Consider the following 26998-nt stretch of genomic DNA (forward strand, 5'->3'; position numbering starts at 1 on the left):
AGGGTTGTTAGGGGTGCTCAGAGGAGGGCCTGCTGTCCATCCTCTACCTGATCCAGGTGTCTCTTCCCATGCCACTCAAAGTATGCTTAGGGCTGTCATGGAGGCACAGGCATGTCCTCATAAATGCTCCAAAGAAATGCTTAGGGTTGTAGATGCGGTACAGGCTGACATACATGACTGCTTCCACCATGTTGCCAATTCAATGTATTGGATGAATGACACATTGGAACAAACGGTGTCTGTGATACGCCTGCTGGGAGTGGGATGGCATCCTTGTGGGTATAGGTCAGTCACATCATCTGCTGTTAGCTAATGTAGCCATACCAGATCACGCTCCCACAGTGGCAGTATTTCCACTGCTCAGTCAGTGGGTGCGCTGTCCAGACCAGACATGGCAGAGCATGGGGTCAGGGTCCTGGTTCTGGGCATACTCGTGAGGGGAGCTTGTTCAGCAGACATCAGTCACGTTCAGATAGCAGCAGTGCATCTGACCATGGGAGTGGATGTGTCGGTGCAACAACGGCAGAGCCAGTTCTCATGGTAGGGGACAACAATGATGAACTGCCACCTCTACCATACGTGGCTCATACCTGTCCAGCATACAAAGATGTAAAGCTAACACAGAGCTTGGCTGTGTTCATGCAGACACTCACAAACCAATTTCACCTGGAGGACCCCTACAGACGCACACAACAGTTACATGGTTCAGCCGTGCAGCTTAAAACACATTTTGTCCCACTGGCCATTTGTTGCTTTATCCAAATGTCTTATTGCTTCTCTTTCTTACTCACACACACTCACAGACCTTTTGTGTCAGCCTAGGCTTCCTGACCACCCCCCCCCCCCAACACCCTGTGCCATATCCCTGTTTTATATCTTTTGGATTCAGGGATACATAAGCTTTGTGTCTGATGCTCAGGGTGCATAGCTGACTTAGTGCTTGGTATATCTGCATTTGTGATGTTGAACTGGTAAATGTAGCTTTGACTGTACTGGTCTTAGAAAGTTAGTTGACAGCATCAACATTTTCCAGCTTTATTGTGAATGATCTTGGGAGGGTTGCGAAGCCTGAAACTGCAATGAGTATCATTAGTTTCTATCTTCTCTCTTTAAGGATTTTCCAGTACAAAAGTATGGTGCATGCAGTGGCCATCACTACTTCTGAGAGGTATGACTGTGAATCTTTGATGCCTGAGGCTTACTACTTAATAATGGACAAACATAAGTCAAATAAATCTCGGCTGTCACATGTTAAGGTCATTTCTGTACAAATCTCCCACCTTTTACCTGCTTACGTTACCAAGTAGCAAAATGCAATGATATGCCAGTCATTCATATTATTACACAATACATTCCAGATTCAACACTTACCTTGTAAATCCAGCAGCTGCAACAGTTTTAGTTCAGGGCTGACTCTGTCTGATACAAGCAGTACACAGCCAATACATTGGGGGGTAAAGGTTGTGAGAGTTGCCTGGCATCAGTGTTACTATATGTATGTGCGTAGCAGGAAGGTTTTAGGCAATGTTGGTGAGTGAGTGCGTGATGCAGTGTCTTTTAGCCAATGCAAGGGTATATTGAGCATGCCTACGTCTGCCTACACCCACACCAGCTGCTGCTTCCACCCAGACTCCTCACCTGCGTGTGGCAGTGGTGACCTTGGCGTTGGTGGTTCATGCTCCTTCCCCTTCCTGATCCTGCTGTAGCTGTTTTCTCAGGATGAAGTTGTGAAGCACAGCACATACTGTGAGTATTTCAGTACATCTCCATGGATTGTACTGCAGAGCTCCCCCAGCTATACCTAGGCAGAGGAACCACGATTTCAGCAGCCCAAACACATGCTCTATGATATTTCTAGTTTCAGCATGTGCCTCATTATGGTATGCTTCACTGGGTGTGTGTGCATTTCTGATGGATGTTATCAGCCACTGTTCCAGTGTATAACCCCATTCCCCAGTAAATGACCCTGTGGGATATCCCCCCTATTAAACATTTGATACAGTTGGGAGGTGTACCAGATATGCAAGTCATGGTAACTGCCAGGGTTGCCAGCACACACATTAAAGATGATTCCCTTGGCATTACGCACAACTTGGCAGTTAATAGAGTGAAATCTCTTTTTATTAATGTAGAGCCTTCCCTGTTCCCAGGGTAGTGCCTTAATTTCTACATGTGTGCAATCTATGGCACCACTACTTCAGGGTAGTGTGCTACAGGGTAGAACTCCTGAATAATTCTGGCCCTACCCTCAGGAGTACGGGGCAAATATATGTGGTCACTAGCATGTTGGAGCATAATATTCAAGAACTGATGAAGGATCCTGGACACTGATGCCTGTGACACCCCAACATGTCCCCTGTTGGTCTATGAAAGGTATCTGTAGCTAATATTCTAAGTGCTCCACATACCTTTGTCTCCACTGGGATGGGTTCCCCTCGGTTTGCCCTGGCTCTGAGTTGAGGATGACAGAGGTTGCAGAGTTCTAATAGGGTGTCTCCATCCACCCTGTAGCGCTCTATAATTTCCATATCATATTGTGATAGGTTACCCAGGTTCTCAAAACTCTTCTCCTTCTTGGCCTTGGTCTATTAGCAGCAACACAGACTTCAACATGTTGCAGATACACATGAATTAAAGGAACAGCAGCCCCTAACATTGTGTAGACTCCTTTCTGTGGCTGTATTCAAACAGGTTTTGGAATTTGCAGGTAAAAACAGCACTGAGTCTACAAGGTTGCTTTACAGCTTGCTGAATAGCTCCTTCATCTTGGATTGGTTGATTAGCATACAATTCAGCTGCTTATGTTATAATTTGCATGCCACATTGTTTACCTTGTTTGCGCAGCTGTGCACAGCTCTACACACTGTGTAGAGCCTCTTAGTGAATCCATAATGGTGTGCTATCATGTGTGTCGTGGCGCGAAGCCCACATGTAAACAGACTGTGTAGGCTTTATTGAATCTGGCTGTCAGTCTTAAATTTTTATGGGTTCTACATGAAACAAACAAAATGTAATACTAAATATGACAGAGAAAGGATGTTAATGCATCTTAAAGGCATTTCACATGGTACCTGAATTTACAAATCAAACTTGCTGTCAAGCATACCATCCTTTAAGGAACATGTGATAGTTCTTATTTCTTAAAAACATTAGGGCTTCAGTCCTGCCCTGACTTGGTTATGTGCTACCAGTTCTGCAACTCAAACAGGGAAACATATCCCCTGAAACAGTGCTTCCAGTTGCTGATAGATCTATTATGACACTGCGCACAAAGATATCTGCTGGTGGCAGTGGAACTTTTATGAAGTTGGAAGCAAGCTGCCTTCAAGGAAGGGGACGTTCAGGGCTACTGAACTACCTGGGGACCATCTGGTCAACACTATGTTTGCAGCAAGCCATGAGCAACGGAGATGGCAATGGTAGACGTCACTGGTGCCCTGCATGCTTTATGCCTGGGGATGGGTATTTGCACCAAAAGCAGAGCAAAAATATAAAGCACTCCCACAGTAAGACAGCTACAGGGAAAGAACATACCACCTAGCAAATATAGCATGACCAGCTGACTGAGACAAAAAAAAGACCAAGGAAAACAGAACAGAAAAACTACATTTCCCCTTCTCAAAATTCAGTACCTTTTTAGTTTGCTCATCGACTTCTTCCTCTTCCTCATCTTCATCTTGCCTTACATCTCGCTCTCCATTTCTCAGCACCAAAGGAATAGTAAAGGGGCTGCAAAGACAGACAATAAAATATTTTAGTTGCAGTTTAGGCAGTTATTTTTTAATATGAAACCCATAACCAAAGAGAATGGAAGTGAACCCAGCAGGCATGAAAAGCTACGTGCTCATAACGGGTATGTGCTCATTTGGCATATCACAGCACTGCTGAAGTTCTTGCTACCTTGCTGTTAGAAATGTTTTTTTAAATGTATAAGTTTTATATAACTGCCTTCCCAAATATCATGGACTATATCTACCTTCATGATACACAAATGGAAGCTAAATCAAAATAAAATTTAGAGTAGCCAATTCCATTCTCCCTATTTTTGCTGACCTTCTAGTGCATACCATTTCTCATATACAAGTAGTTTAAATCTACCTAAAATGCAAGACAAAGTAAGTTCCTTACTTCTGCAGGATAAGCTCCAACAAAACTACAAATATGAGTTGGCTCACTGAGGCAGAGGCTCAGCATCTGTCTGCACTGTTGGTGACTTGAGTTCAAGACAAAAGGAAGCTATCAGTATGGCTGACTATGAGAGAGAGGATAAACAAGCAAACATCCACCTCTCCTATCCTGAGAAGGAGGGGAGCTTGATGCCTGTGCAATAATGGCATCTCTGATGTTATTGCACTACCCATTCTCTAAGGTACAGACTTTGATCAACAGTTATAAGGATGCACGCAACTCCGGATCCCCCATTCCCAGGAACAACAAAGGAGTTACTGTCAAGGTCAACTTCCTGAAGAGTGAGTCAAGTGGCTCACCTACTCAGATGGACCAATTGGGAGATTCAGGCACTGGGTGGACATGGACGGTGAGACAGCAGCCAGAGGATTATATGGTACCAGGATGGGAACAAAAAAATAAAGATAACAATGGCAGCCAAGGGTAAGGACATAAAACAGATAGCACCCGAAGGACAAGGTCATTAGGAGTATTATCTCTTAATGTTTTAGTTTTACTTCTGACAACTGCTATACTTGTTTACTTTAAGACGACTAGTGGTCTAGTTATCCCATGGTAATAATTCATCTGCCTATAAAGTACAGTTGTGTACACTTACCATAAATGTAGATGTTAGAGTGTATTCACTGTTGCAGTCATTACATTTGGGTAATCCTGCTGGCAGGTTGCCCTCAGTCGGCCTGAATTCCAAAGTCTTGGGTCCTGCGTCGGCTGTCGTTGCCCCTTCCCTGACGTCAGGTCGTCAGGGGTATAAAAGAAGCAGCCAACGCCATTTTCTTTAGTTTTTCTTACCCCAGACGTCAGGTGCCTCCTAAAAGGGTAGCCAAAATTTATATGTATATATAAAATTACATGCAGCAATATAAACTTTACCTTCATCCACAAGCAAATACACCACATAGGTTGTATAAATCAGAGAAGGAAAGATAGGTTCCATCAGAAGAAAAGGGGGGATGGCGGGTGGGTAAGCTGGACTGCAACAGTGAATAAACTACATCTACATTTATGGTAAGTGTACACAACTGTACTATGTTCTTTGTGTTTCACTATTGCAGTCATAACATTTGGGTAGATTCTCAAAGCTATGGTTGGGAGGCTGGAGCTAAACAGCGTTAGGAGCAGCTATGAGACCCTGCAGTACTGCAGTGGCAAAGCCTGTCCTGGATTTAGAGCAGAGTGGCAGATGATAGTGCTTTGTAAAGGTGTGCACTGAACTCCAAGTAGCTGCCTCTAAAATGTCCTTGGTTGGTACTCCCCTGAGAAAGGCTGCTGAAGTGGCTGCAGCTCTGGTGGAATGTGGCCTAATGCCCTTAGGCAGTGGCTTGCCATGGTATAAGTAGCAGAAACAAATGCAGTGACCTATCCATTTTGAAATTGTCTGCTTTGACATAGCCTTTCCTTGTGATGCTGCAGCATATGCCACTAGTAATTGCTCTGTCTTTCTGAAAATTTTGGTTCTGTCCAAGTAGAATCAAAGTTGTCTGTGTACGTCCACAGAATACAGAATTCTTTCCCCCTTATTCTGTGGATTTGGATAAAAAGTTGGCAGATGAATGGTTTGGTTAAGAGCCACACTGGACACCACTTTAGGCGTAAATGTTGGGTTTGTCCTCAGTGAGACCCTGTCCGGATAAAAAATGATAAAAGGTTCCACAGCCATGAGTGTCTGTAGCTCTGAAACTCATCTTGCAGAAGTTATTGCTAGGAGCAGAGCTGTTTTCCAAGATAAAAACTTTATATCAGCAGTAGCAGCTGGCTCAAAAGGAGGCAGGGTGAGTTTTTCCAAGACATAGTTGAGGTCCCATGCAGGCATTGGTGATCTCCTTGGAGGCCTTCAATTTTTGGCTCCTCTGAGGTACTGTTTTAATAAGGGATGAGAAAAGATTGGTGGCTCTGCATTGTAATGAGCTGAAATGGCCGAGGCATGAATTTTAATAGATGAGAAAGATAGGCCTTTGTCCAGCATGTCAGTTAAGTATTATAAAATCTGAGGAATATTTGGTACAGCTGTATCTGTTCCTTGTGTCTGGTTCCAAGCACAGAATCCCTTCCATTTTCCAGCATAAAATTTTCTAGTACTAGGCCTTCTGGCTTCCAAAATGACATCCATCACAGCTTTGCTGAGAGGTGTGTTTTGTATGGCTACATTATCTGCCATGCTGCCAGGTTTAAAGTCCTGAGCTGGCTGTGCAGGATCTGATTGTTTTGCTGGGACAGTAGATGCGGTACTTGAGGTAAGGTCCATGCTGGGCATTGAGACAAGCTCCTTAATATTGGGTACCAGTGCTGGCAGGGCCAGTCTGGTGCAATCAGTATCATCTTTGGCTTCTCTTGTCGTACCTTTGAGAGGAGAGGCAGACGGGGAAAGGCATATACTGATAGGTTCTTCCAGCTGAAGGATAGGGTGTCCACTTTCCATTCTTGTCTGTGTTAAATCCTTGTGCAGAATCTCTTTAGTTGGTAGTTGTGAGGGGAAGCAAATAGATCTAAGTCCAGGCATCCCCATTTCCTTGTTATCATGCTGAAGACTTGTGGATTCAGCTGCCACTCGTGGGGATCCTTGTGGTTTCTGCTTAGTTCGCCTGCCAGGGTATTTTAACTTCCTGGCAGGAACTGTGCTTGCAGATGTACTTGGTAAGTCAATGCTGTGTCCCACAAAGTTATGGCTAGTCTGCAAAGGGGGTAAGAATGTGTGCCCCCCTGCTTGTTTATATACCACATGACCATGGTGTTGTCTGTCTATCAGTAGTTGTCCTGGATGAAGCAGGTCCTTGAAGGCTTTCAGGGCATTTTGAACAGTTAGCATCTCTTTTTGATTGATACGTAGATGCATTTGGTTTGAGGTCCATGTTCCCTGAATACATCTTCCTGCCATGTGGGCCCCCCAGGCATAATCTGATGCATCCGTTGTTAGTGTTTGCCTGGCTGGGGGTAATATGAATGGCTGTCCCTTGTTTTGGTGACAAGCCTTTGCCCACCATCGAAACTCCTGCTGCAGGCAGGGGATGAGAGTAATTATAGTTTCCAGGCTGTGGCAATGTTGAGTCCAAACACTTTTTAGGTACCACTGAAGTTTCCTCATATGCAGTTTCGCATATGGAAGGAGTAGGATGCAGGATGCCATGAAGCCCAAAGCCTGCAGAATTTTTCTTGCAGATAACTGGGCCTTTGTTGCTAACATTTTGAAATAGGTAGTCAGTTGCCTTTGTTTGTCTGGCATGAGATAAGCCATCTGGGCAGTTGTATTTAAGCTTGCACCCAGGAATATTATCTCGAGAGGGTACTAGTTTTGATTTCTTTTTGTTGACTGTGTACCCTAGGCATGTTAGAAGTTTTTTTCACAAATGCCAGATGCTGTAGAAGGATGGCCTTGTTCTCTGCTTGAATGAGACAGTCGTCCAAGTAAGGATATATTTGTATTCCTCTTAGTCTGCAGAATGCAATTATTGGTGCCAGGCACTTTGTAAAGACCCTGTGCGCAGTAGATAAGCCAAAGGGCAGTGCAGAGAATTGGTAATGCATTGAGCCAGCCTTGAATCTGAGGTATTTTCTGCATATTGTCTGATTGGAACATGCAGGTACGCCTTTTTTAGGTCTAAAGTTACAAGCCAAGTGTTCTTGCCTAGCATGGATAGAAGCTGCTGCAAAGTCAACATTTTGAATTTTGGTATATCCAGGAATGTGTTCAGAATCGATAGGTCCAGTATTGGTCTCCAGGCCTTGTCCTTTCTGGGTACCAAGAACAGTCTTGAGTAAAATCCTTGTCCCCGCTCTTGCTCTGGCACTTGTTGAACTCATGTCCATGAGGATGAGATTTGTTTTTGTGCCTCTGCCCATTGATTTTTTTGGCAGATCTGGCCAGCCATTTGTCTTTGGCAGGGTATGGAAATGGAACTTGTAGCCCTGTGACACGATATTTAGTACCCACTTGTCCTTGGTTATAATATGCCAATTTTGAGAAAAAAGTGCTAATTTTCCCTGTAAGGGTGCTGCCAGAAAATAAGTGCTTGGTGCCGGCAGGGGAAGTCATTGGGACTGTTTCCTGTAAGGTTGTGATTTGTCTTCTCCACTTTTGGAGGTAGAAGCACCCCATTGCTTTGACCTGTATGAACCTTGCACCTGGGATCTGCCTCTAGGGCGTCTGGGTCAGCCCCTTTGAGGTCTGTCTGACACAGGAAAGAACCAGTTCTTAGTTGGCCAGTGTCTACTAAACCTAGGCGGCTGTACTTGTAAGAAATCTTTGACCGTTTGCATAGATTTAGCCTTGTCCTCCATTTTCTTTAACACCTCTTCTGCCTTAACACCAAACAAAGTATCATGCTGTAAAGGTGCATCTAATAATTTAATTTTAACATGATCAGGCAGATTTTGTTCCTTTAACCAAGCATGTCTTCTAATTACACAACCTGTATCTGCGGCCCCTGCAGGAGGCCTCTAAACAATCAAAACCACATTGCAAAGTATGTTTTCCAACTTGTTCAGCTGCATGCAATATATCCTGCATTTCCTTGTTTTCTGCACATTCAGAGATTAACAACATTTTCTGTTTAAGCAATGCCATGACATGTTGCTGATATTTGAGCATATGAAACTGACAGTTTAAGGCCCTTATAGCCAAGGTAGCAGATGTGTAAACCTTTTTTCCCCATCTATCCAGTGCCCTAGAATCCGTGTAAGCAGGGGTAGGGTTTTTTGCAGCGGAAGCCTCAACTCCCTTGGGACCCAGAGAAATAGTTTCTGGGTCTGCAGCAGGGTTTTTAAAAAGGAATTTATGTGAGTCAGGAACCCTGTAATATCTGTCAGGCTTAACAGGAGCTGGAAGCAAGGAGTCAGGAGTAAGGCTAGACTCCGAAAACACATCATCTACAATGTCCAACACAGGAGGGATGGCTAATGGCTTGTGCTGAGGTAGTAACAAGAAATCCCTGAGCCTCTTTTTAGATTCTGAAAAATCTTGGCTCTCCCAGTGGAAATGCTCCCTCATGGTATGTAAGGTTTCCCCAAAGGAATAGTCCTCAGGAGGAGAAGCTGAAGGAATGGATTCTTCAGCATCAGAATCCTCATGGGGGGAAAATAATATTCCTGATCAGAAGAGGAATCAGAAGAAATGGAAACCTGATCTGAAGATTCATAGTCAGTCTCTTGCCTAGGCCTCTTATCAGGAGGGGGATGGGAACCCCTGATCAAGGTAATCAAGTCTTCGGCCATTTTGAGCATCTGTTTTTTGGGCATGGAGACCTGTTCACGTGGCTCTTGAGTTTGCTTCTTTGCCTTTGAAAGAGCTTTAGTCTTTGCCTTTGAAGTCGGTTTAATGTATAGATGTTTGGGTCTGAATACACCTGCAGAAGCCGGTGCCTGTTCAGCGGCTCCGGACCCATCTGAAGGATTAGTGTCAGAGGCTTCAATACCTTGAGTTTCCAGCGGCATGGCCAACTCCACGTGGGAGTCGGTAGCGGCCTGCGACTCTAAAGTAACAGTCGTCAGGGGCTGCAAAAGCGCCACACTGAGAACCGGCGGCTGGCTTAGGAGAAGCTTCATCGTCGGTTTTGGGCCTCGGGTGTCTTTCTTTTTCTTTTTGTTTTTTTGTGAATTCCGGTAGTCAGATGGCTTTCCGACGACATTTCTGGATAACTAAACCTGCGTCCAAAGTAGTTCAAAGCAAAATCATACCGACGCTTAATAGTGCATTGGTTAAATCTAGCACAAAACCGACAACCCAGAAAGTTATGATCGGGGCCTAGGCAAGGAATACAGTAAGAATGAAAGTCCTTATGAGGTATTTGCTTCCCACAAGAAATTCAATTATTAACTTTTTCTGACATCGGTTCTGGAGCAAGAAAAAAAGTTTCCCCAACGGGGTACTTAGCTTTATAGAAGACTTCGGATCTGAAATTCAAACTCGAAAATCTCAGGAGTTGGCCGACCGGCACTTGCGAACTGCTTCTGCTTCGAGCACCGCGCGGCAAGAAAGACTAAAGAAAATGGCGCTGGCTGCTTCTTTTACACCCCTGATGACCTGGCATCAGGGAAGGGGCGACGACAGCCGACACAGGACCCAAGACTTTGGAATTCAGGCCGACTGAGGGCAACCTGCCAGCAGGATTACCCAAATGTAATGACTGCAACAGTGAAACACGAAGAACATCTGCACTTGACCAACAAACAATTTCTATCAGCACTCCCTGCTGTGACTATGAGTTTCCTACACAGTACAAGTTAACCTTTTCTAGTACATTTGCTGTTATATCAAAGTTTGAAGCAGTACAAACAAGTATTTTCCTTTTCATCTTGGATGTATAGTGAAAGAAAATATGTAAAAGGGAAATAACCCTCCATGCAACAATTTTGACATCAAAGAAGTGCTACAGTCCAGTTACCTAAACTGTCTGAATGTTGCATGCCTGCAGGACAAAAGTGGCAGATGATACAGAACTCTGTAAAAAAAATCCATCAAAATACAAACATCTCCCAAAAATTTACAAGAAAGACAATGTTGTGACACAAACAGAATAAAAAAATAAGTAGACTATTCAAACAGTCATCAGAAAATGATATTTAGGCTGACTACTACATTATATGATGAAATTTAGGCTGACTGCTACATTATATCTCTCACCTGTGATGACTTATAATAATCACAATTTATAAGAAAGGTTGGAATTACCACTTATATGAGTATATTTGTCTTAAGTTGTGCTAACTCACAAAAGAAAAGCATAACTGAAAAAGTCCTCAACAAGTATATTGAACATATTAGACAAACATTCAGTTGCACAATGTGCATATCTACAGTCTCACATTGGCAGTATGATTTATATTCATTTCATTCAAAAATGACTGAAAGAACAGTTTGCCTACCGTCTGCTAATCAACTCATCATCTGAGTCAGCATCATTGGCTCCCACTTGGTTGGAGTCATATGTGTCATCATACTCATCTTCATAATCATCTCTGTAAAATCGTGATCCACCTTCCTCCTCTGGTTGCACAGGCACCTCTTCCACCACTATACTGTACTGCTCATAGCGACCCTTTAGCTGTGAAATGTGGCTCTTATCATTCAACAAGCTTTTTGCATCCTCACCTTTCCTGGTGTGGGATGAAACAAAGAAAGCAGAGACTATATCAGTAAGCTAACAAAATAATTTGTGAACAGACAGAGATAAAGTACAGTTGTGCAAGAACTTACCATAACAGTAAATGTTCTAATGATCACTGTTGCAGTATTCCAAACTGCAGGGTTATCTCTCCAAACAACCTGGACATCAGTCTGGGTTACCAAAGCCAAAAATGTCCAAAGAGTCATACATAAGCATAATGGCACATAAACAGACATATGGGTGTAAATCTTCAGACCATCTCCAAGCCAGCGAGTCTGTAGAGGCCTGAGAGACTAAATAAATTGGTCAGCTAAGATGGGAGATGCAGAAAGACAGTGATTCACCTAACCTCATGAGGTAAAAGAAAGGACAAATCAGGGATGGGAGGAAGACAGGGAGAGAAGAAATGCTGCAAAAGTGATCAGTAGGACATCTACTGTTATGGTAAGTTCTTATATAACTGTACTACGTCCTTCCATAGATCAATGTTGCAGTATTCTAAAATGTTGGGTGATTTCCAAAGCTTAAGAAGTGTGAGGGGTGGTAGGAGGACAGAGAGGAGAATTGTCTAGTAATATAGAGGGGTCTAACCTGGTGAAGGCAGCTCTGGATTTAGAAAAGGCATCCATTCTGTAATGTTTGGTGAAAGTATGCATACAAGACCAAGTAGCTTTCTAAAATTTTTCTAGAGTCAATCCTCTTGTAAAAGTCTCCAGATAAGGCCACTGGTCTAGTAGAACATGTCTTTGCAATGTTGAGTGTTGCAAAAATATATGCATTTAGATATCTAATTAGCAACAAATTGATTTGAAACTGGGTTTCCTAGCTTGGAATCTTGCAGACAGACAAACAATTGGTCACATTTGTGAACATCTTTAGTCTTACCCAGGTAGTCTCTAAGCTACCGGTGAATATCAAGAGAACATAGAATCCTTGTTCTCTTATTTTGTGGATTAGAGAAATGGGAAGTTTTATGAACTGACAGAGAGAGTTAATTTACGACTTTAGGCATGAATGAGGGACTGGCCCTTAAAGACAATCTGTACTTATGAATCCTTATGAATGATAATGAAGGGAGTGGCTGCTATAAGAGCCTGTAGATCAGAGACTCATCTTGCAGAGGCGAGGGCTACCGGAATAGTTTTTCTAGTACAGAACTTGACAGAGGCAGAGGCTGCTGTCTCTAAAGGAGGGAGAGTAAATTTTTCCAGCACACAGCTGAGGTCACAAGCAGGAGAATAGCTTTCCTAGGAGGTTTCAGGTGGAGTACATCTTTTAAGAAGAGCTTTACCTCTAGTCTGGCCAGAAGAGGAAGATGCAAATGTAGGCATGCAGATATGACTGAAATGCATGCCTTAATAGATGAGTATGCTAGGCCAGACTTCGTTCACACAAGTTAGATAGGACCACTGGGGTATTAGCCTGTAGTGTGTACTGGTGTCTAGCTAGACACCATATAGTAAATCTTTTCCATTTTCCTATTTAAGATTTCCTGGTAGTAGGTCTTCTTGCTTCTTGGAGAACCTTAAGCACATCTTCAGAAAACTGATGCCTAAAAGGTATCAGAATCCTATCATCCATAGTCAGTTTGAGGGATGACAGGTTGGGATGTAGAAGTGAACCCTTCTGCAGTGTGAACAAGTCCACTACAGAGGAAAGCTCTTGGTGATGGCCCTTGGCTCGGTGGAAGAGAAGGGACAACCAGTGCTCCCTTGGCCAATAAGAAATCACCAGTAAAATCTTTGGGTATTCTCTTTGGATCTTTAATAAGATCTTGGGAAGGAGAGGAAGTGGAGGAAAGTGGACGGAAGGCGCATAAGAACTTCCTTTTCCAAAGAAAGTGCACTGCAACCATTTTCTGAGCTTTAGGACAGTAGGTCTTAATGCAAAAGAGCAGAAGTTGTTTGCTGTTGATGAAGGCAAACAGATCTATCCAAGGCACCCCCCTATTTATGGACTATGTCTAGAAGGATCATACAGTTGTGTCAAACTTACCATAATTGTAGATATTTGAGTAGATCAGTGTTGCAGTACAGATCCTTGTGTCTTTCTGCCATGCAGAAGCCCTCGACTGGCCTGATTTTCACAGTCTTTTCATCATCCCTTGACAACAGATATCTGATGGTTAACATCTCGATGTCATAGTATAAGAGGGGTATTTGCTGATGCCATCTTCAAGTCTTTCTAGATGATGAGCAGCAGTCTGATATCTGAAGACAGCACTACCCTTCCAGATGATTTTTTGGACAGGGATAGGGGAAGGTACCAGCTATGTACAAGAAGTAAAAGTAGGAGATGACAGTGGATAAGAAATGCCCATCTGAAATGCTACCCCCCTCCCAGTTTGGGGAAGAGAGGCCATGAGACAGCAGCAGGCAGAGGGTTAGGAGGGTGGAAATTTGTAGTGCAACATTGACCTACTCAAGTATCTACAATTATGGTAAGTGTGACAAACTGTAGTATGTTCTTCATAATCAGTATTGCAGTACTAATCCTTGGGAGGACTCCCAAAGTTACTAGTTGGGGAGAAGGCTGTCTGTTGGCCCCTGGGAAAGCAAGTTTTGTAGGACCGCAGTTGTAAACCCTGTCCTAACTCTGGAGGCATTGGCTAAATGGTGATGTTTAGTAAAGATATGGACAGATACCCATAGCAGTTTACAGGACAGCCTGTGTAGGAACAACTTTAAGTAAGGCAGTGGTGTGGCTGCACAGTGTCTAGTGTAGTGAGTCTTGACATGGGTTGTTACTGGCTTACCATGTTAGGCATAACAGAAGGTATTGCAGCTGGCTATCCACTTAGAGAAAGTCTGTCTGGAGACTGGTCTGCCTTCTTTTCCTTCTGCAAAGGCCACTAGTAGTTGGCCTGCTCTGTTAGGGAAATTTGCCCTGTCTAGGTAATACTTAACAATACCTAATTTGTCAGTGTACATCAAGGGAGTACAGGATTTGCTTGGCTTTCTTCTGTGGTTTATTTATTTATTTTACATTTGTTGACCGGGTTAGACTGACTGGGCAGGTGCCCTTTTTCAGCAGTGACCAGGGCAGAAAAGCTCCATTTAGTAAAATTACAAATAAAAATACAGCAGTCAAATATTAATACACCACAGCTTATTCTACCAAATAGCGTAAGCAATGAAAAAAAATATTAAGAACTCTAAAACAGTCTATACAGTACAATCACAACAGAAAAAGTAGACTACTTACAGTCTTTGCAATACAATTTGATTAAACAGTAGTTTAGAATAAAGGCTTTCTAGAGTAAGGGAATGGAGGGATGTACAGTGGAATAGTATGCTAGAATTGAAGAGGGAGAAAGAGGGAAAATATGTATATACTTTATGGCTGAGTACAGTGGTAGTACCAATGATTTCTGAGGTGGTCTTTTAATGCTGACTTGAATACTTTTGTGTTGGTAAGGGACCATACTTCTTGAGGTAGTTTATTCTAGGACATGGATGGGTGATAACTATACAGTTTAAATCCAGTTTTAGTTTTGGATTTATAAATTTGGAGTAAGTTTTGATGAGAGCTTCTAAGTTGTCTGGAGGGAGAGTAATAAGAAATTAGTGGAGCAAGTGTTAGACAGAAAGAAGGTAAGTAAAGGATAGAGTGAATTAATTGAGTGTTGAGAGAGTACAAGATGGTGAGGTAGTTCTAGCCAGTCCATTTGTTTTAATGAGATGCAGTGATGGAATTTATAGTTTTGATTTGCTGCAAAATGTCCTATTTTATTACAGGAGGTTTCAAGCTTGGTCAGAAGGGTAGAGTCAAGATTAGTAAGGATCTGGGAGCCATACATAAGACTAGGTAGGAGGTATGATTGAGAGAGTGTAATTCTGGAATCAGAGGAAAGAAATTTCTTGATCTGTAGAGTAGTCCTAGTAGTTTAGGGAAGAACACTGGCAAATGAAAAGCTTGACTCAGTGAGAGTTTAGATACTAACTTTGGGCATAAAGGTAGAATTAGCTCTAAGAGTAACCCTTTTGCTATGGAACACAGTGAAGTGTTCCTTGCACATCACTGCTTGTAGCTCTAAGATTCACCTGGCTGAAGTGACAGCTACGAATAAGTTGGTCTTCCAAGTGTTCATCTTCAGGAGAGCAGAAGCTGCTGGCTCAGAAGGTGGTAATGTCCAGGTATGGACAGGGTTTCTCCTGGGGAGCCTAAGATGTGTGACCCCTTTAAGGAAAAGTTTCAGGTGGGGGTGAAAATAGATAGGGGAGAGCAGGTAAGGCAGGCAGACATACTTGAAGCATATACCTTAATACTGGAATAACAAGTTTCTGGTGAAACAATCCCGACAGGTATTCTAACACTTGGTTTATGTCTGCCACAGAAAGAACAATGTTTTTGTCCTTGCACCAAAGACAAAACCTTTTTTCTATTTGGATACATATGACTTTCTCGGGGTGGGGTGGGGAGTTGCCTCTCTCAGCATTTATAGCACTTCTGTGGAATAGTCTGCATTCTTTGACGTCAGAAGGCACTTTTTCAAGTTGTTAGTTTGAGGTTTAAGTTCATATATAAATATAATGCTAACTATCCTGATGGGCCATTTTAAGCCTAGCCAATAACCTAAGGTCAGAATCAAATCCTGAACCTTGTGTCTAAGAGATGAAGACCTCAACCACTACACCAAACACACCCCCAGCTGAAGGTAAGCCACAATCCATTTAGCTGGGTGAGTAGGTCTATCACCTGTGGGAGAACGTAACATCTGCCCTCACTGAGGGTCAAGAGGAAACATAACCAATGTTGCCTTGGCCAGAAGGGGGGCTATAAGTATGCTCGGCCTGTCTCACCTGACCTTTATTAGTACCCTAGGAATTAGGAGAAAAAGTAGGAAGGCATAAAGAAAGAGTCCTGCGCATTTGAAGAATGTAAAACCAAACAAACCAAATACAAAAACATAAAACTGAAAACTACACACACGAGGCTGCAGAAATTCCGACAAACCAGCTCCAACAATCCAAAACTTGTTGATAAGGGCTTTCATTTTATTTAATAATATAACTTCATCAGATAAACATAAAATGGCCTGACAATATTTTAACACGCACTTAAAATATCATGTGATCAACATTTTCAAATCATGTGAGCAACTTAAAATCATGTGACAAACCCCTGTGCAAATCCTAAGTCAAAGACAGTAAAAATCACTAAGTTAAAAAAGTGAATCTAGACAACAGCAATCAAAATACCTGAACAGATAATGTTAAATTAATTTCCAAATAATTTAAAACCCTTGTTACTTAACTTGAATACATACAAAACTATAATTAGAAACACTTTGACAAAAATATTTAATCATGAATGAATAAATACATTACTAAATCTGTTTGTAAGCAATGACATCAGCGCCATCTTTGTAATTCTCTCAGTTTTAAAAGGCAACTGACAGAAATCTGATCATTTACACCTGGCCAGGAATTTGCATTAAACATATGTTGCCAATACAAAGATTAGTTGTGTAAGAACTTACCATAATGGTAGATGTTCTTCTCTTCTCTGTTGCAATATTCCTGATATAAGTGAGTTGCCTGCCAAGGTGACAACCTGTCGGCCAGTATATCAAAGTCTCTTACCACCTAGGATGCGCGGCACATTTGTCATAGGCCACCAACAGACATCATCCATAAAAGAGATGCACGCGTGCACCACCCTCAGAACTGAGGCCCCAGGCGGAGAGAGTAAGGGAATGAGGATCAATATTTCCAAGAAAGCCAGGAAGTGGGGCATGGAGGGAGGGCTGGAATACTGGTAAGTTCTTACACAACTAATCTATGTCCTTGTATTCTTCTGTTGCAGTATTCCTGACATAAGGGAGAGTACAAAAGCTCATGAGGAAGTTGCAGAGGAATTTTCTATTAAGCCATAGAGAATGGTGCTGGCACACACTGCCCTGGATCTGGAGATGGAATCCAGCTTATATCATTTAGTGTAGGTGTGGACAGATGTCCAAGTAGCAGCCTCTAGGATAGAGCTGGTATCTAAACCCCTGAGGAAGACACTGCCCTAATAGTGTGAGCTTTGACTGAAACAGGAAGAACCTTACCATGGTGAGTATAGCAAAAGGCAATAGATTTGGATATACAGTTGCAGATGGTCTGTTTAGACACATACAATCCCAGAGCCCTGGCATGGAAGGACACAAATAAATGGTCTGTTTTCCTGAAGGGTTTAGTCTTATGTAAGTAGAACCTGAGTTGTCTGTGTACATCCAGGGTGTGCAGGATCCTCTCACTACTGCTCTGGTCAAAGGGAAAGAAGGTGGTTAGGTGACATGTCTGGTTTAGGGACAATTCATTGACAACCTTTGCCATGAAGGAGGGATTGGACTGCAAGGAGACCCTGTCTTTGTGGAAAGACAAGAAAGGGGGGGCATAAGGGCTTGTGACTCTGAGACCTGCCTGCAAAGGTAATGGCCACCAGTAGGACCGTTTTCCAACTGCAGAGTTTCAGTGAACTAGAAGAAGCTGGTTCAAAAGGTGCTCGAGTCAATTTCTCTAGCACAATGTTGAGGTCCCAGGGGTGCAGCCACAGGTCTCATGGGGGTCTGATATGAAGGATGCCTTTGAGGAATTGTTTAGCTTCGAGTCTGGAAGCTAAGGGTGGAGCTACTGGCAGGCAAACAGAGACAACTGAGAAATGAGCTTTAATGGAAGAGTATGCTAATCCTGCATTAAGCAATTCACACAGATGGGACAGGACCATAGGTGGATCCGCCTTCAATGGATCTTAGTGCCTAGCCAGACACCAGACGGAGAACCTCTTCCATTTGGAGAGGTAAGAGTTTCTAGTATTAGGTTTCCTGGCCTCTTGCAGGACCTGAAGCACGTCCTCAGAGTAAAGGTGTCTGAATGGGATCAGGGCTCTATCACTCACAGGGTCAGTTGGAGGAGTGAGCCCTTGGTTCTGTGTTAGTAGTTCCACTCTGTTGGGTAACTTGTGATGACTGCCCTTGGCTAGGTGAAAGTGAAGGGGGGACCAATGCTGTTTTGGCCAATAGGGAATCAGCAGCAAGATTTTTGGCTTTTCCTGTTGGACTTTCAACAGGACTTTAAGAATGAAGGGGAGGGAATGCATATAGCAATTTCCCCTTCCAGGAGATTGAAAAGGCGTCCAGAGGCTGGTATTCTCTGGCACCAAATTGAGGGAGCCACTTGTTCATGGGGGAGTTAAACAAGTCTATCTCTGGAATACCTCACTGATGGACAATGTCCAGAAACACATCCCTGTGAAGCATCCATCTGTAGGCTTCTGTTCTGGATCTGCTTAGGGTGTCCACCACAGTATTCTGGCTGGAGGGGATGTACACACCTGGAGGGATACATCTACAACATGAGCTAGATCCCAGAACCTGCATGGCTAATCTAGTATCCCCTCCCCCACTTGTTTATGTATCACAAGACTGTCATGTTGTCTGTGTACACACGTAATGTCCCTGGTTTGATAAGTGATTGGAATGTTTGAAGGGCAAAAATGAATACCCTCATTTCTCTTACATTTATGTGGTCCTTCATTTGGGAGAGAGAGAGAGCACTCTCCTTGAGCCATGTGGAGGTCCAGAGCCATCCCCCAACCCGTGTCTGATGCATCTATGAATGGGACCATGAGTTGGTGGCAGAATTGGGGAGACCTGGATTTAGAGACAGTTGTGTAATCCCCACTGGAGCTCCTTCTTTAGACAGGGGAGGAGAACTTACTGATTTGAGGAACCATTGGAGTTTCCTCATGTGAAGCCTTGCTAGAGGAAGCACTGGGATGGTGGATACCATCAGCCCCAAGATTCTGGGGAGTTGCCTGGCAGACATCTGATTTAGGTGGAGTGTCTGCAAAGATTTGTGAGATCTCCTGTGCCTTGGGAGGCGAGAGAGACACCATCACATTCAGGGTTTGGAATCTGCAGCCCAGAAAAATGTGATCTTGGGCTGGGACCAGGGATGATTTTTTGAAGTTGATAGTAAATCCCAGGCTTTGAAGAATGTCAATTGCCAATTTGGAGGGATTTGTTCAATTCTATTTGGGAAGTGTCTTGGATTAAGTGGTCGTCCAGGTTTGGGTAGATTAAGAGCCCTTGAAGCCTGCAAAAGGCTACTACTGGGGCTGAACATTTTGAGAAGACTCTTGGGCTGTGGAGAGTCCAGAAGGCAAGGCTGAGAACTGATTATACGAGGATCCCATAGAAAATTGTAGGAATTTCCTGTATCTGTGGTGAATGGGAATATGGAAGTAAGCATCCCTGATATCTATGGAAGCTAGAAATGCCTGACAGAGGATAAAGGGAAATAGTGTTTGTAAGGTTAACATTTTAAAAGAGGGGACTATGAGGAAGTCATTGAGCTAAGAAAGGTCTTGAATTGGTCTCAAGGGTCCTTCCTGGGAACTAGGAAAAGGCAGGAGTAAAAGCCTCATTCTTCTCGGGGAACAGGTTCTATAGTGCCCTGTTCTAGGAGGTCTTGTAGGACTTGAGGGAAAAGGGGGGTCCTGATCTTTTGGTGGTAGGAGAATTCCACTAAAAGTAGGCACCTTGTGCCAAACCATGAAGTACTCCCTCTTGGTGATGCTTAACACCCAAGAGTCCTGAGTGATGAGTTCCCAAGGTGCTGGGAAAGGGGGATTTGGTTGCTGCAAGAGTCACGAGGAGGAGCCCATCTGATCAGGAAAGGGTGTTTAGTTATATGGGAAGCAGAGGCAGAAGAATGAGAAAATTGTTGGGTCTTCTTACGCCTTTTCTGAGGTCTAGATTGTGGGGCAATGGATTGCCATGTACGAAAGTTTGCTTTGCAGGGTAATTCCTGTGAAATTTTGGCACAAGGGATACCAAAATGTGCTTATGGTTTTTAAGTTCTTTACTTTTTTCTTGCAGAGATTTGAAGACCTTTGCAGAAGGTTTCCCAAAAAGGGCAGTACTGTTCAAGGGGGCATCCACCAGGCTTGCCTTTATGCCCTCAGGTAGAGGCAGAAGCCTACGCCAGGCAAATCTTCTGAGGGCAGAACAGGAAGCAGCAGCTCTAGAGGAGGCTTCTACAGCATCATAGGTGCACTTGATAGAATGTCTGGCTACCTGAGAAGAGGTAGCAAGGAGGAATGATGCCATGGGCTTACTTTCAGAATCACGAATGTCTGATATCAGTTTTGAAATTTGGGAAAGGAGTTCCAAGTTGCACTTGGTCATGTGTAGTTGACAGTTTAATGCTATGAAGGCCAGGATAACTGAAGTATAGATTTTCTTTACCAGCCTCTCCAGATCTCTGCTAACCTAATCTGAGGGCAGCAGGGAGGAAGATGGGAGCGAGCTGGAGGCCTTATCAAAGGCAACATATTACAGAATGATCTGCAGCAGGGGCCTTGAACAGAAATCCACAGTCCTTGGGTATTTTGTAGTACCTGTCCTGCTTTTTTGGAGCTGGAGGCTGGGAGTCTGGGTGGGTGAAGTGAATGCAAAGGCAGGTTATTACAGGAGGGATGGCTGAAGAACTAGGGGACTGTACTTGGAGGAGGTCACAGTAACACTTCTAGACCTCAAACATCTCTGCAGTGTACCACGTTTAGTGTTCACGGATTTTGGATATACTCTCAAAATAAATCTCCTCCATGCGGGAATCTGTCCCATTAGAATCCTCTTCAGGGAAGGCATAATCTAATGGAGAAGGGATTTGGGAGGAATAATCCAAAGGATACTTGTCCTCTTCAGAAGAAGAATCTTCAACTGAGGTAGGATGGGGCCTAGGCCTCTTCTGAAGGGAAGCAGGCCAGGCGAGAAGGGAAGCAGGCCAGGCGAGAGGGGAAGCAGGGTGACCTGACAGAGGCCTAAGCACCATAAAAAGCCTTAAAGAGGCCTTGTGAGAAGTTCAGCCATTCCTTCTGTGGGTAGGGGGGGAAGGAGAGACATATATGCTTTTTTGTTTCTTCTTTGAAGGCGTATCTATGCGGTACAAAGGAGGAGGGCCAGACGTAGGCTTACATTCCACAATGTCCAAGTCGACATCCTCCCTAACAATTATCTGGGTTACTCCTCTAGGGCCCTCCGACACAATAAGTCTGAACATTGGAAACTAATGTCCAAAAAGCCTCTCTGGATGTGCAAACATCCGGAGCCAAGGCAGCCTCTGCCTGTAGGTCTAGATCCCAGGTCACCACGTCTCTGAGCTCTCATGTGCTTCAGGAAAGACATCTGACTCAAAAGGTGCAGCTTCGGTTTCGGGCCTAAGTTTTTTGGCCTTTCATTTTGCAGGCTCCGTCGTAAGGTCCAGAGAGGACTCCATCTCACTCTTCCCTAGAAGCTTGAGGCATTGGTTTTCTAGGTAGATCGTGAGGCAGGATAACCGACTCTGGAGGGTCTTGGGTATAAAGGAGTGGCAAATGGCACAGATTTTGTGGTTGTGCTGAGGGCAGAGGCAAAAAAGGAACAGAGTATGACCATCTTTATGTGGAATCTGTCTTCCACAGTCACACTTCCCTTTTCTGAATGACATGGAACTCAGTAAAGAAAAAAGGTAGCAAAAGGAGAAAAAAAAGATTTCCCCAAAGGGGCACTTATCTTAGAAAGTCAGCAATTCTGACAGCAGAGCAACATCTGGGACTGGCGATCTGACTGGCAGCAAAGAAGTTCTGAGGGTGGTGCATGTGTATGTCTCTGTTATGGCTGACGTCAGACCACTCACCCTAGGTAATAAAAGACTTTGATATACTGGACAACATCGGGTCGTCACCTTGGCAGGCAACTCCCTTATGTCAGGAATACTACAACAGAAGATTAGGACATCTCACATTCTTCTAGTTTAAGCTGCCAAGAGCCACCACATTCACCAAATGTTACCTTTTCCATGATTGGGGGAGGCTTACCATGCGGTTTGTAGCAGAAATGGATGCAGTGTGCTATCCATTTGGAAATGGTTAGCTTGGAGATTGCTTTGCCTTCTGCCCTTGTAGCAAAACTAACCAGCAATTGATCAGAATTTCTGAAGGATTTAGTCCTATCCAGATAGTATCTGAGCTGTCTGTGCACATCTAGAGAGTGAAGAATCCTTTACCCCTTGTTCTGGGGATTAGGAAAGAAGGTGGGCAAATGAATGGATTGGTTGAGAGCCACACTGGACACCACCTTGGGCATGAAGGATGGGTTAGTTCTAAGGGATACCCGGTCTGCATGGAAGATGATGAAGGGTTCCACAGCCATGAGTGCTTGCAAGCTCAGAGACTCTTCTGGCTGAAGTGATGGCCAGAAGGAATGCTGTCTTCTAGGAGAGAAATTTTAGCTCTGCAGAAGAAGCTGGTTCGAAAGATGGCAGGGTGAGCTTTTCTAAGACAAAGTTAAGGTCCCAAGCTGGTGTTGGTGCCCTTCTGGGGGGGGGGTCTCAAATTGCTAGCCCCTCTGAGAAAATGTTTGATCGAAGGGTGTGAAAAAAGGGGCTGCTCAGTGGGAAAATGAGTAGAAATAGCAGAGGGGTGAATTTTTATAGAGGAGAAAGAGAGACCACTGTGTAGTAGGTCAGCTAAGTAATCCAGAATTAGAGGGATGGAGGGCTGTGCCATATTGGCTCCCTTAGCCTGGATCCAGGTGCATATGTTTTACCATTTATCTGCATAAGACTTTCTGGTGCTAGGGCGTCTGGCCTCATGGATAACATCCAGAACCTGTTTACTGAGGATGGCAGACTGGTTAGGGGTAAGGGAATAAGCCAAGCTGCCAAACTGAGTGTCTGCAGTTGGGGGTGCATGAATTCCCCACCCCTCTGTGTTTGAGGTTTGGAATCTGAGCCAGGGAGGCAGCGGGGACAGGCTGCACAGCAAGGGATACAAGTGTTGTTGGTGCCAGTCTGGAGTTATTAGAATGGTTCTTGTTTTTTTCCTCCTTTATTTTGAGTAGTACCTTGGGGATGAGAGGTAGGGACGGAAAGGCATAGACCAAGAGGTTGACCCAGGGGAAGGACAGGGCATCCACTTTCCAAGCCATGCAGTGATGCTCCCTGGTGCAGAACTTGTTGAGCTGATGGTTGGTGTGGGAGGCAAAGAGATCGACCTTCAGGGATCCCCATTTCTGAGTTATTAGGGTGAAGGTACTTCTGTTGAGCTGCCACTCGTGTAGGTCCAGAAGATTTCTGCTTAACTGGTCTGCCAGAGAATTTAGAGAGCCTGGTAGGTATTGTGCTAACAGGTGTAGTTGCATGGAAGAGGCTGTGAGCCAAAGGGTCATGGCCAGCCTGCACAGAGGGTAGGAGTGAGTCCCTCCCTGCTTGTTGATGTATCACATCACAGTGGTGGTGTCTGTTTTGATCAAGAGAACAGTATGAAAACACAACACCTCCACTCCTTCAAAACACCAATATCATAAATTTGTACGAAAACAGGAACACATCCACTGATCAAGAGAACCCCTGGAGAGAGAAGGGGGTTGAAAGCTGCTAAGGTGTGCTGCACAGCTATCATCTCTTTATGACTGATGTGCAGGGGGATTTGCTGTGGGCTCCACTGGCCCTGTATGCACCTGCCATCCAGGTGTGCTACCCAAGCATAGTCTGATGCATTTGTGGTGCGGGTCTGGGCGGCGGGATGCGGGGAAAAGGGCAGTCCCTTGTTGTGGGAGCATGCTGTTGCCCACCAAAGAAATTATTTTCTGAGGCATGGAATTACAGGTAGAAGGGTTTCCAGGTCTTGAGAGTGTTGACACCAAAGGCTCTTTAGGTACCATTGAAGTTTCCTAATATGCAGTCTGGCATATGGAATAAGGAGTATGCAGGATGCCATGAACCCCACAGCTTGCAGGATTTTCCTTGCAGAAAGCTGGGGCCTGGTGGCCAGTTGAGAGAAGTAAGCTGTCAGGAAAGTTTGTTTCTCTGGTGTATCTGTGATGCTGTGTCCAGACTTGCTCCCAGGAAGATTATCCTTTGGGTAGGCACCTGCTTTGATTTCTTTTCATTGATTGTGTACCCTAGGGAGATCAGTAGGGTCTTTACAAAAGCCAGGTGCTTGAGCAGCTTTTCCTGGCTGTCTGCTTGAATAAGGCAATCGTCTCTAAGTAGGGGGTAAATCTGAATATTTCTTTGCCTGCAAAAGGCAATGGACGGAGCCAGGCATTTTCTGAAAACTCTGGGAGCAGTAGATAAGCCAAAGGGAAGTGCAGAGAACTGAAAGTGCTGAGATCCTGCCCTGAAGAAGAGGTGTTTCCTGCATGATTGCCTGATAGGAATGTAGAGGTAAGTCTCTTTTAGATCTAGGGTGGCTAGCCAAGTGCCCTTGGAGACCATGGGTAGCAGCTGCTGGAGGGTGAGCATTTTGAATTTTGGGATCACCAGGAAGGTGTTTAAAATGGATAGAGCTAGGATGGGGCGCCAGGTGCCCTCTTTTCTGGGCACCAGAAAAAGTCTGGAATAGAAGCCTTGGCCTATCTGTTCTGCAGGAATGTGTTCCACTGCCCTCAGAAAGCAGGGAATAGATTTACTTTTGAGCCTCTGCTCACTGATTTGGTGGAAGATCTTTGAACCCACTTGGGGTTGGAAGGGTGTGGAAGGAGAATTTGTATCCCTGAGACACAATGTTCAGAACCTATTAGTCCTTGGTAATGGTGGCCCAGGAGCTTAACTGAAAGGAAAGTTTTCCTCCTAAGTGAGGGTGGGCGGGGGAGGGGTAGGGTGGAGGTGAGTCATTGTGAATTCTTACCATAAGGGGGTGGCTTAGAACTCCCTGGTTTTGAAGTGGAAGTAGTCCACTGCTTAGATCTCTGCATTCCCTGGGGCTGCTGTCTGGGGGGTCTGTTTCCACAGGTCCTAGGCTGAGCCTGTTTAGATGCAGCAGGAAAGGACCAGTGCTTGGAGGGGCAATGTCTGCTGAATCCAGGGGCCCGCACCTGTAAGAAATCTTTAACGGTTTGCACAGATTTTGCTTTTTCTTCCATCTTAAGACCTCTTCTGCCTTAGTGCAAAATAAGATATCTTTGTGCAAGGGGGCATCCAACAATTTAGATTTGACATGGTCTGGCAGGGGTTGTTCCTTAAGCCATGAATGTCTTCTAATGACAGATCCAGTGACTGCTGCTTTGCAAGAAGCTTCTAGGGCGTCAAAACCACAGTGCAAAGTGTGTCTAGTTACTTGACTTACAGAATGCATTACATCCTGCAAATCTTTAGATTCTGCCCAAGCAGGAAAGGAAGAATTTTTTTGTTTAAGGAGTTCCAAAGTATTTTGCTGATATTTAAGCATATGACAATTTAGTGCACTGATAGCAAGAGTAGCTGAGGTGTATACCTTTTTACCCCATCTGTCTAATGCTCAGGAATCCCTGACTGAGGGTGTGGGATTCTTAGCAGAGGTTGCTTTAATCCCTTTTGGCCCTTGAGAAATGACCTCATGGTCAGCTGTAGGATTTTTGATAAGGTATTTGTGTGAGTCAGGGACACTGTAGTACCTGTCTGGTTTCCTGGGAGCAGGAGGTAGGGTGTCAGGAGCCAAGCTGGATTCAAGGAAAACATCATCTACCACATCCAGAACTGGGGGGATGGCTAAGGGTCTGTGTTGTGGAAGATCTAGGAATTCCCTGAGTCTCTTTTTTAGACTGAGGGTAGTCCTGACTTTCCCATTGGAAATGCTCCCTTAAAGTATGCAGGTTTCCCCCAAATGAAAAAAGGAGAGGCTGAAGGAATGGAATTCTCTGTAGAATCTTCATAAGTGGAGAGGGGTTGTATGTTTTCATATTCAGATGCATTAGATTCATCTGACTCTTGTTCAGACAGAACTACTGGGGACATATCTCTTTTCTTTTTTGAGAGGGCAGCGTGGCTTCCCCTGATCAGCATGATAATGTCTTCTGCCATTTTAAGCATTTGAGACTGAGATAAAGAAGCAGGCATCTGAGAGTGGGTAGTTGGTTTCTTGGGTGTGGTTCAAACCCTGGGCCTAAGGAATTCTGTTGTTTTTGAAAGAACGGTAGTTGCGAAAGTAGACGTCAGTTTGTGTTGAGATTCAGTGGTGCGAAGGACTTCCTCTGAAGCTGGTGCCTGCTCAGCGGCTCTGGACCCATCCAAGGTAGAGACAACCACAGGATCATTAGACAAAAAAGAGTTCTGCGGCATACTGGACTACGAAAGGGTCTCGGTAGCGGCCTGCGAATCAACTGAAGCGGTCATCAGGGGCTGCAAAAGTGCCTCACTGAGTACCGGAGGACTGATGACTAGCTTAACGGAAGCGTCGTCGGTAGGTCTGGACCTGTGCGTTCTGTCTCTGTCTTTATCTTTACGCTTTTTCAGAAGATCTGCTGTCGGATGGCTTACCGAAGCCATACTGGAATTCGAAGACTGTAAACAAAAATATCTGGCTACAATAAAGGCCCGATGACAAATAGTTCTGGTGTTGAACAAAGCACAGAAGCGACAACGAGGGATGTCGTGGTCTGGGCCCAGACAAGTTACGCAGTAAGAGTGGAAGTCTCTGTGTGGTATTTGCTTTCCACAGGCGAGACAATTATTAACTTTTTCTGACATTGGTTAGTGCAAGAAAAAAGGATCCCCAATGGGGTACTTAGCTTTAGAAGACTTCAATTTGGAAACGAAACTCAGGTAGTGGCCAACTGGCACTCGTGTGAACTGCTTCTGCTTCGGGCTCCACAGCAAGAAAGACTGATGTAATGGTGTTGGCTGCCTGACTTTATACTACTGACGTCCTGACATCAGTCCTCAATTGACAGCAACCGACACAGAAATACTAAGTCTCTG

At 44.3% G+C, this 26998-nt stretch overlaps 1 protein-coding gene across 1 annotated transcript in view; it reads right to left on the reverse strand.

The window, feature by feature from the left end:
* ASCC2 (activating signal cointegrator 1 complex subunit 2) overlaps positions 1-26998 on the reverse strand; it is a 1163586-nt gene that overhangs the window by 106536 nt on the left and 1030052 nt on the right. The window contains exons 15-16 of the mRNA XM_044069746.1: positions 11047-11277; positions 3633-3729 (exon numbers count right to left, since the gene is read on the reverse strand). Coding sequence (XP_043925681.1) covers positions 3633-3729; positions 11047-11277 — 328 coding nt within the window. The remainder of the gene's footprint in view (positions 1-3632; positions 3730-11046; positions 11278-26998) is intronic.

Source organism: Protopterus annectens, chromosome 4.part0 (genome assembly GCF_019279795.1).
Source record: "Protopterus annectens isolate FY-2018-M chromosome 4.part0, PAN1.0, whole genome shotgun sequence".
NCBI classification, from domain to species: Eukaryota; Metazoa; Chordata; order Ceratodontiformes; family Protopteridae; genus Protopterus; species Protopterus annectens.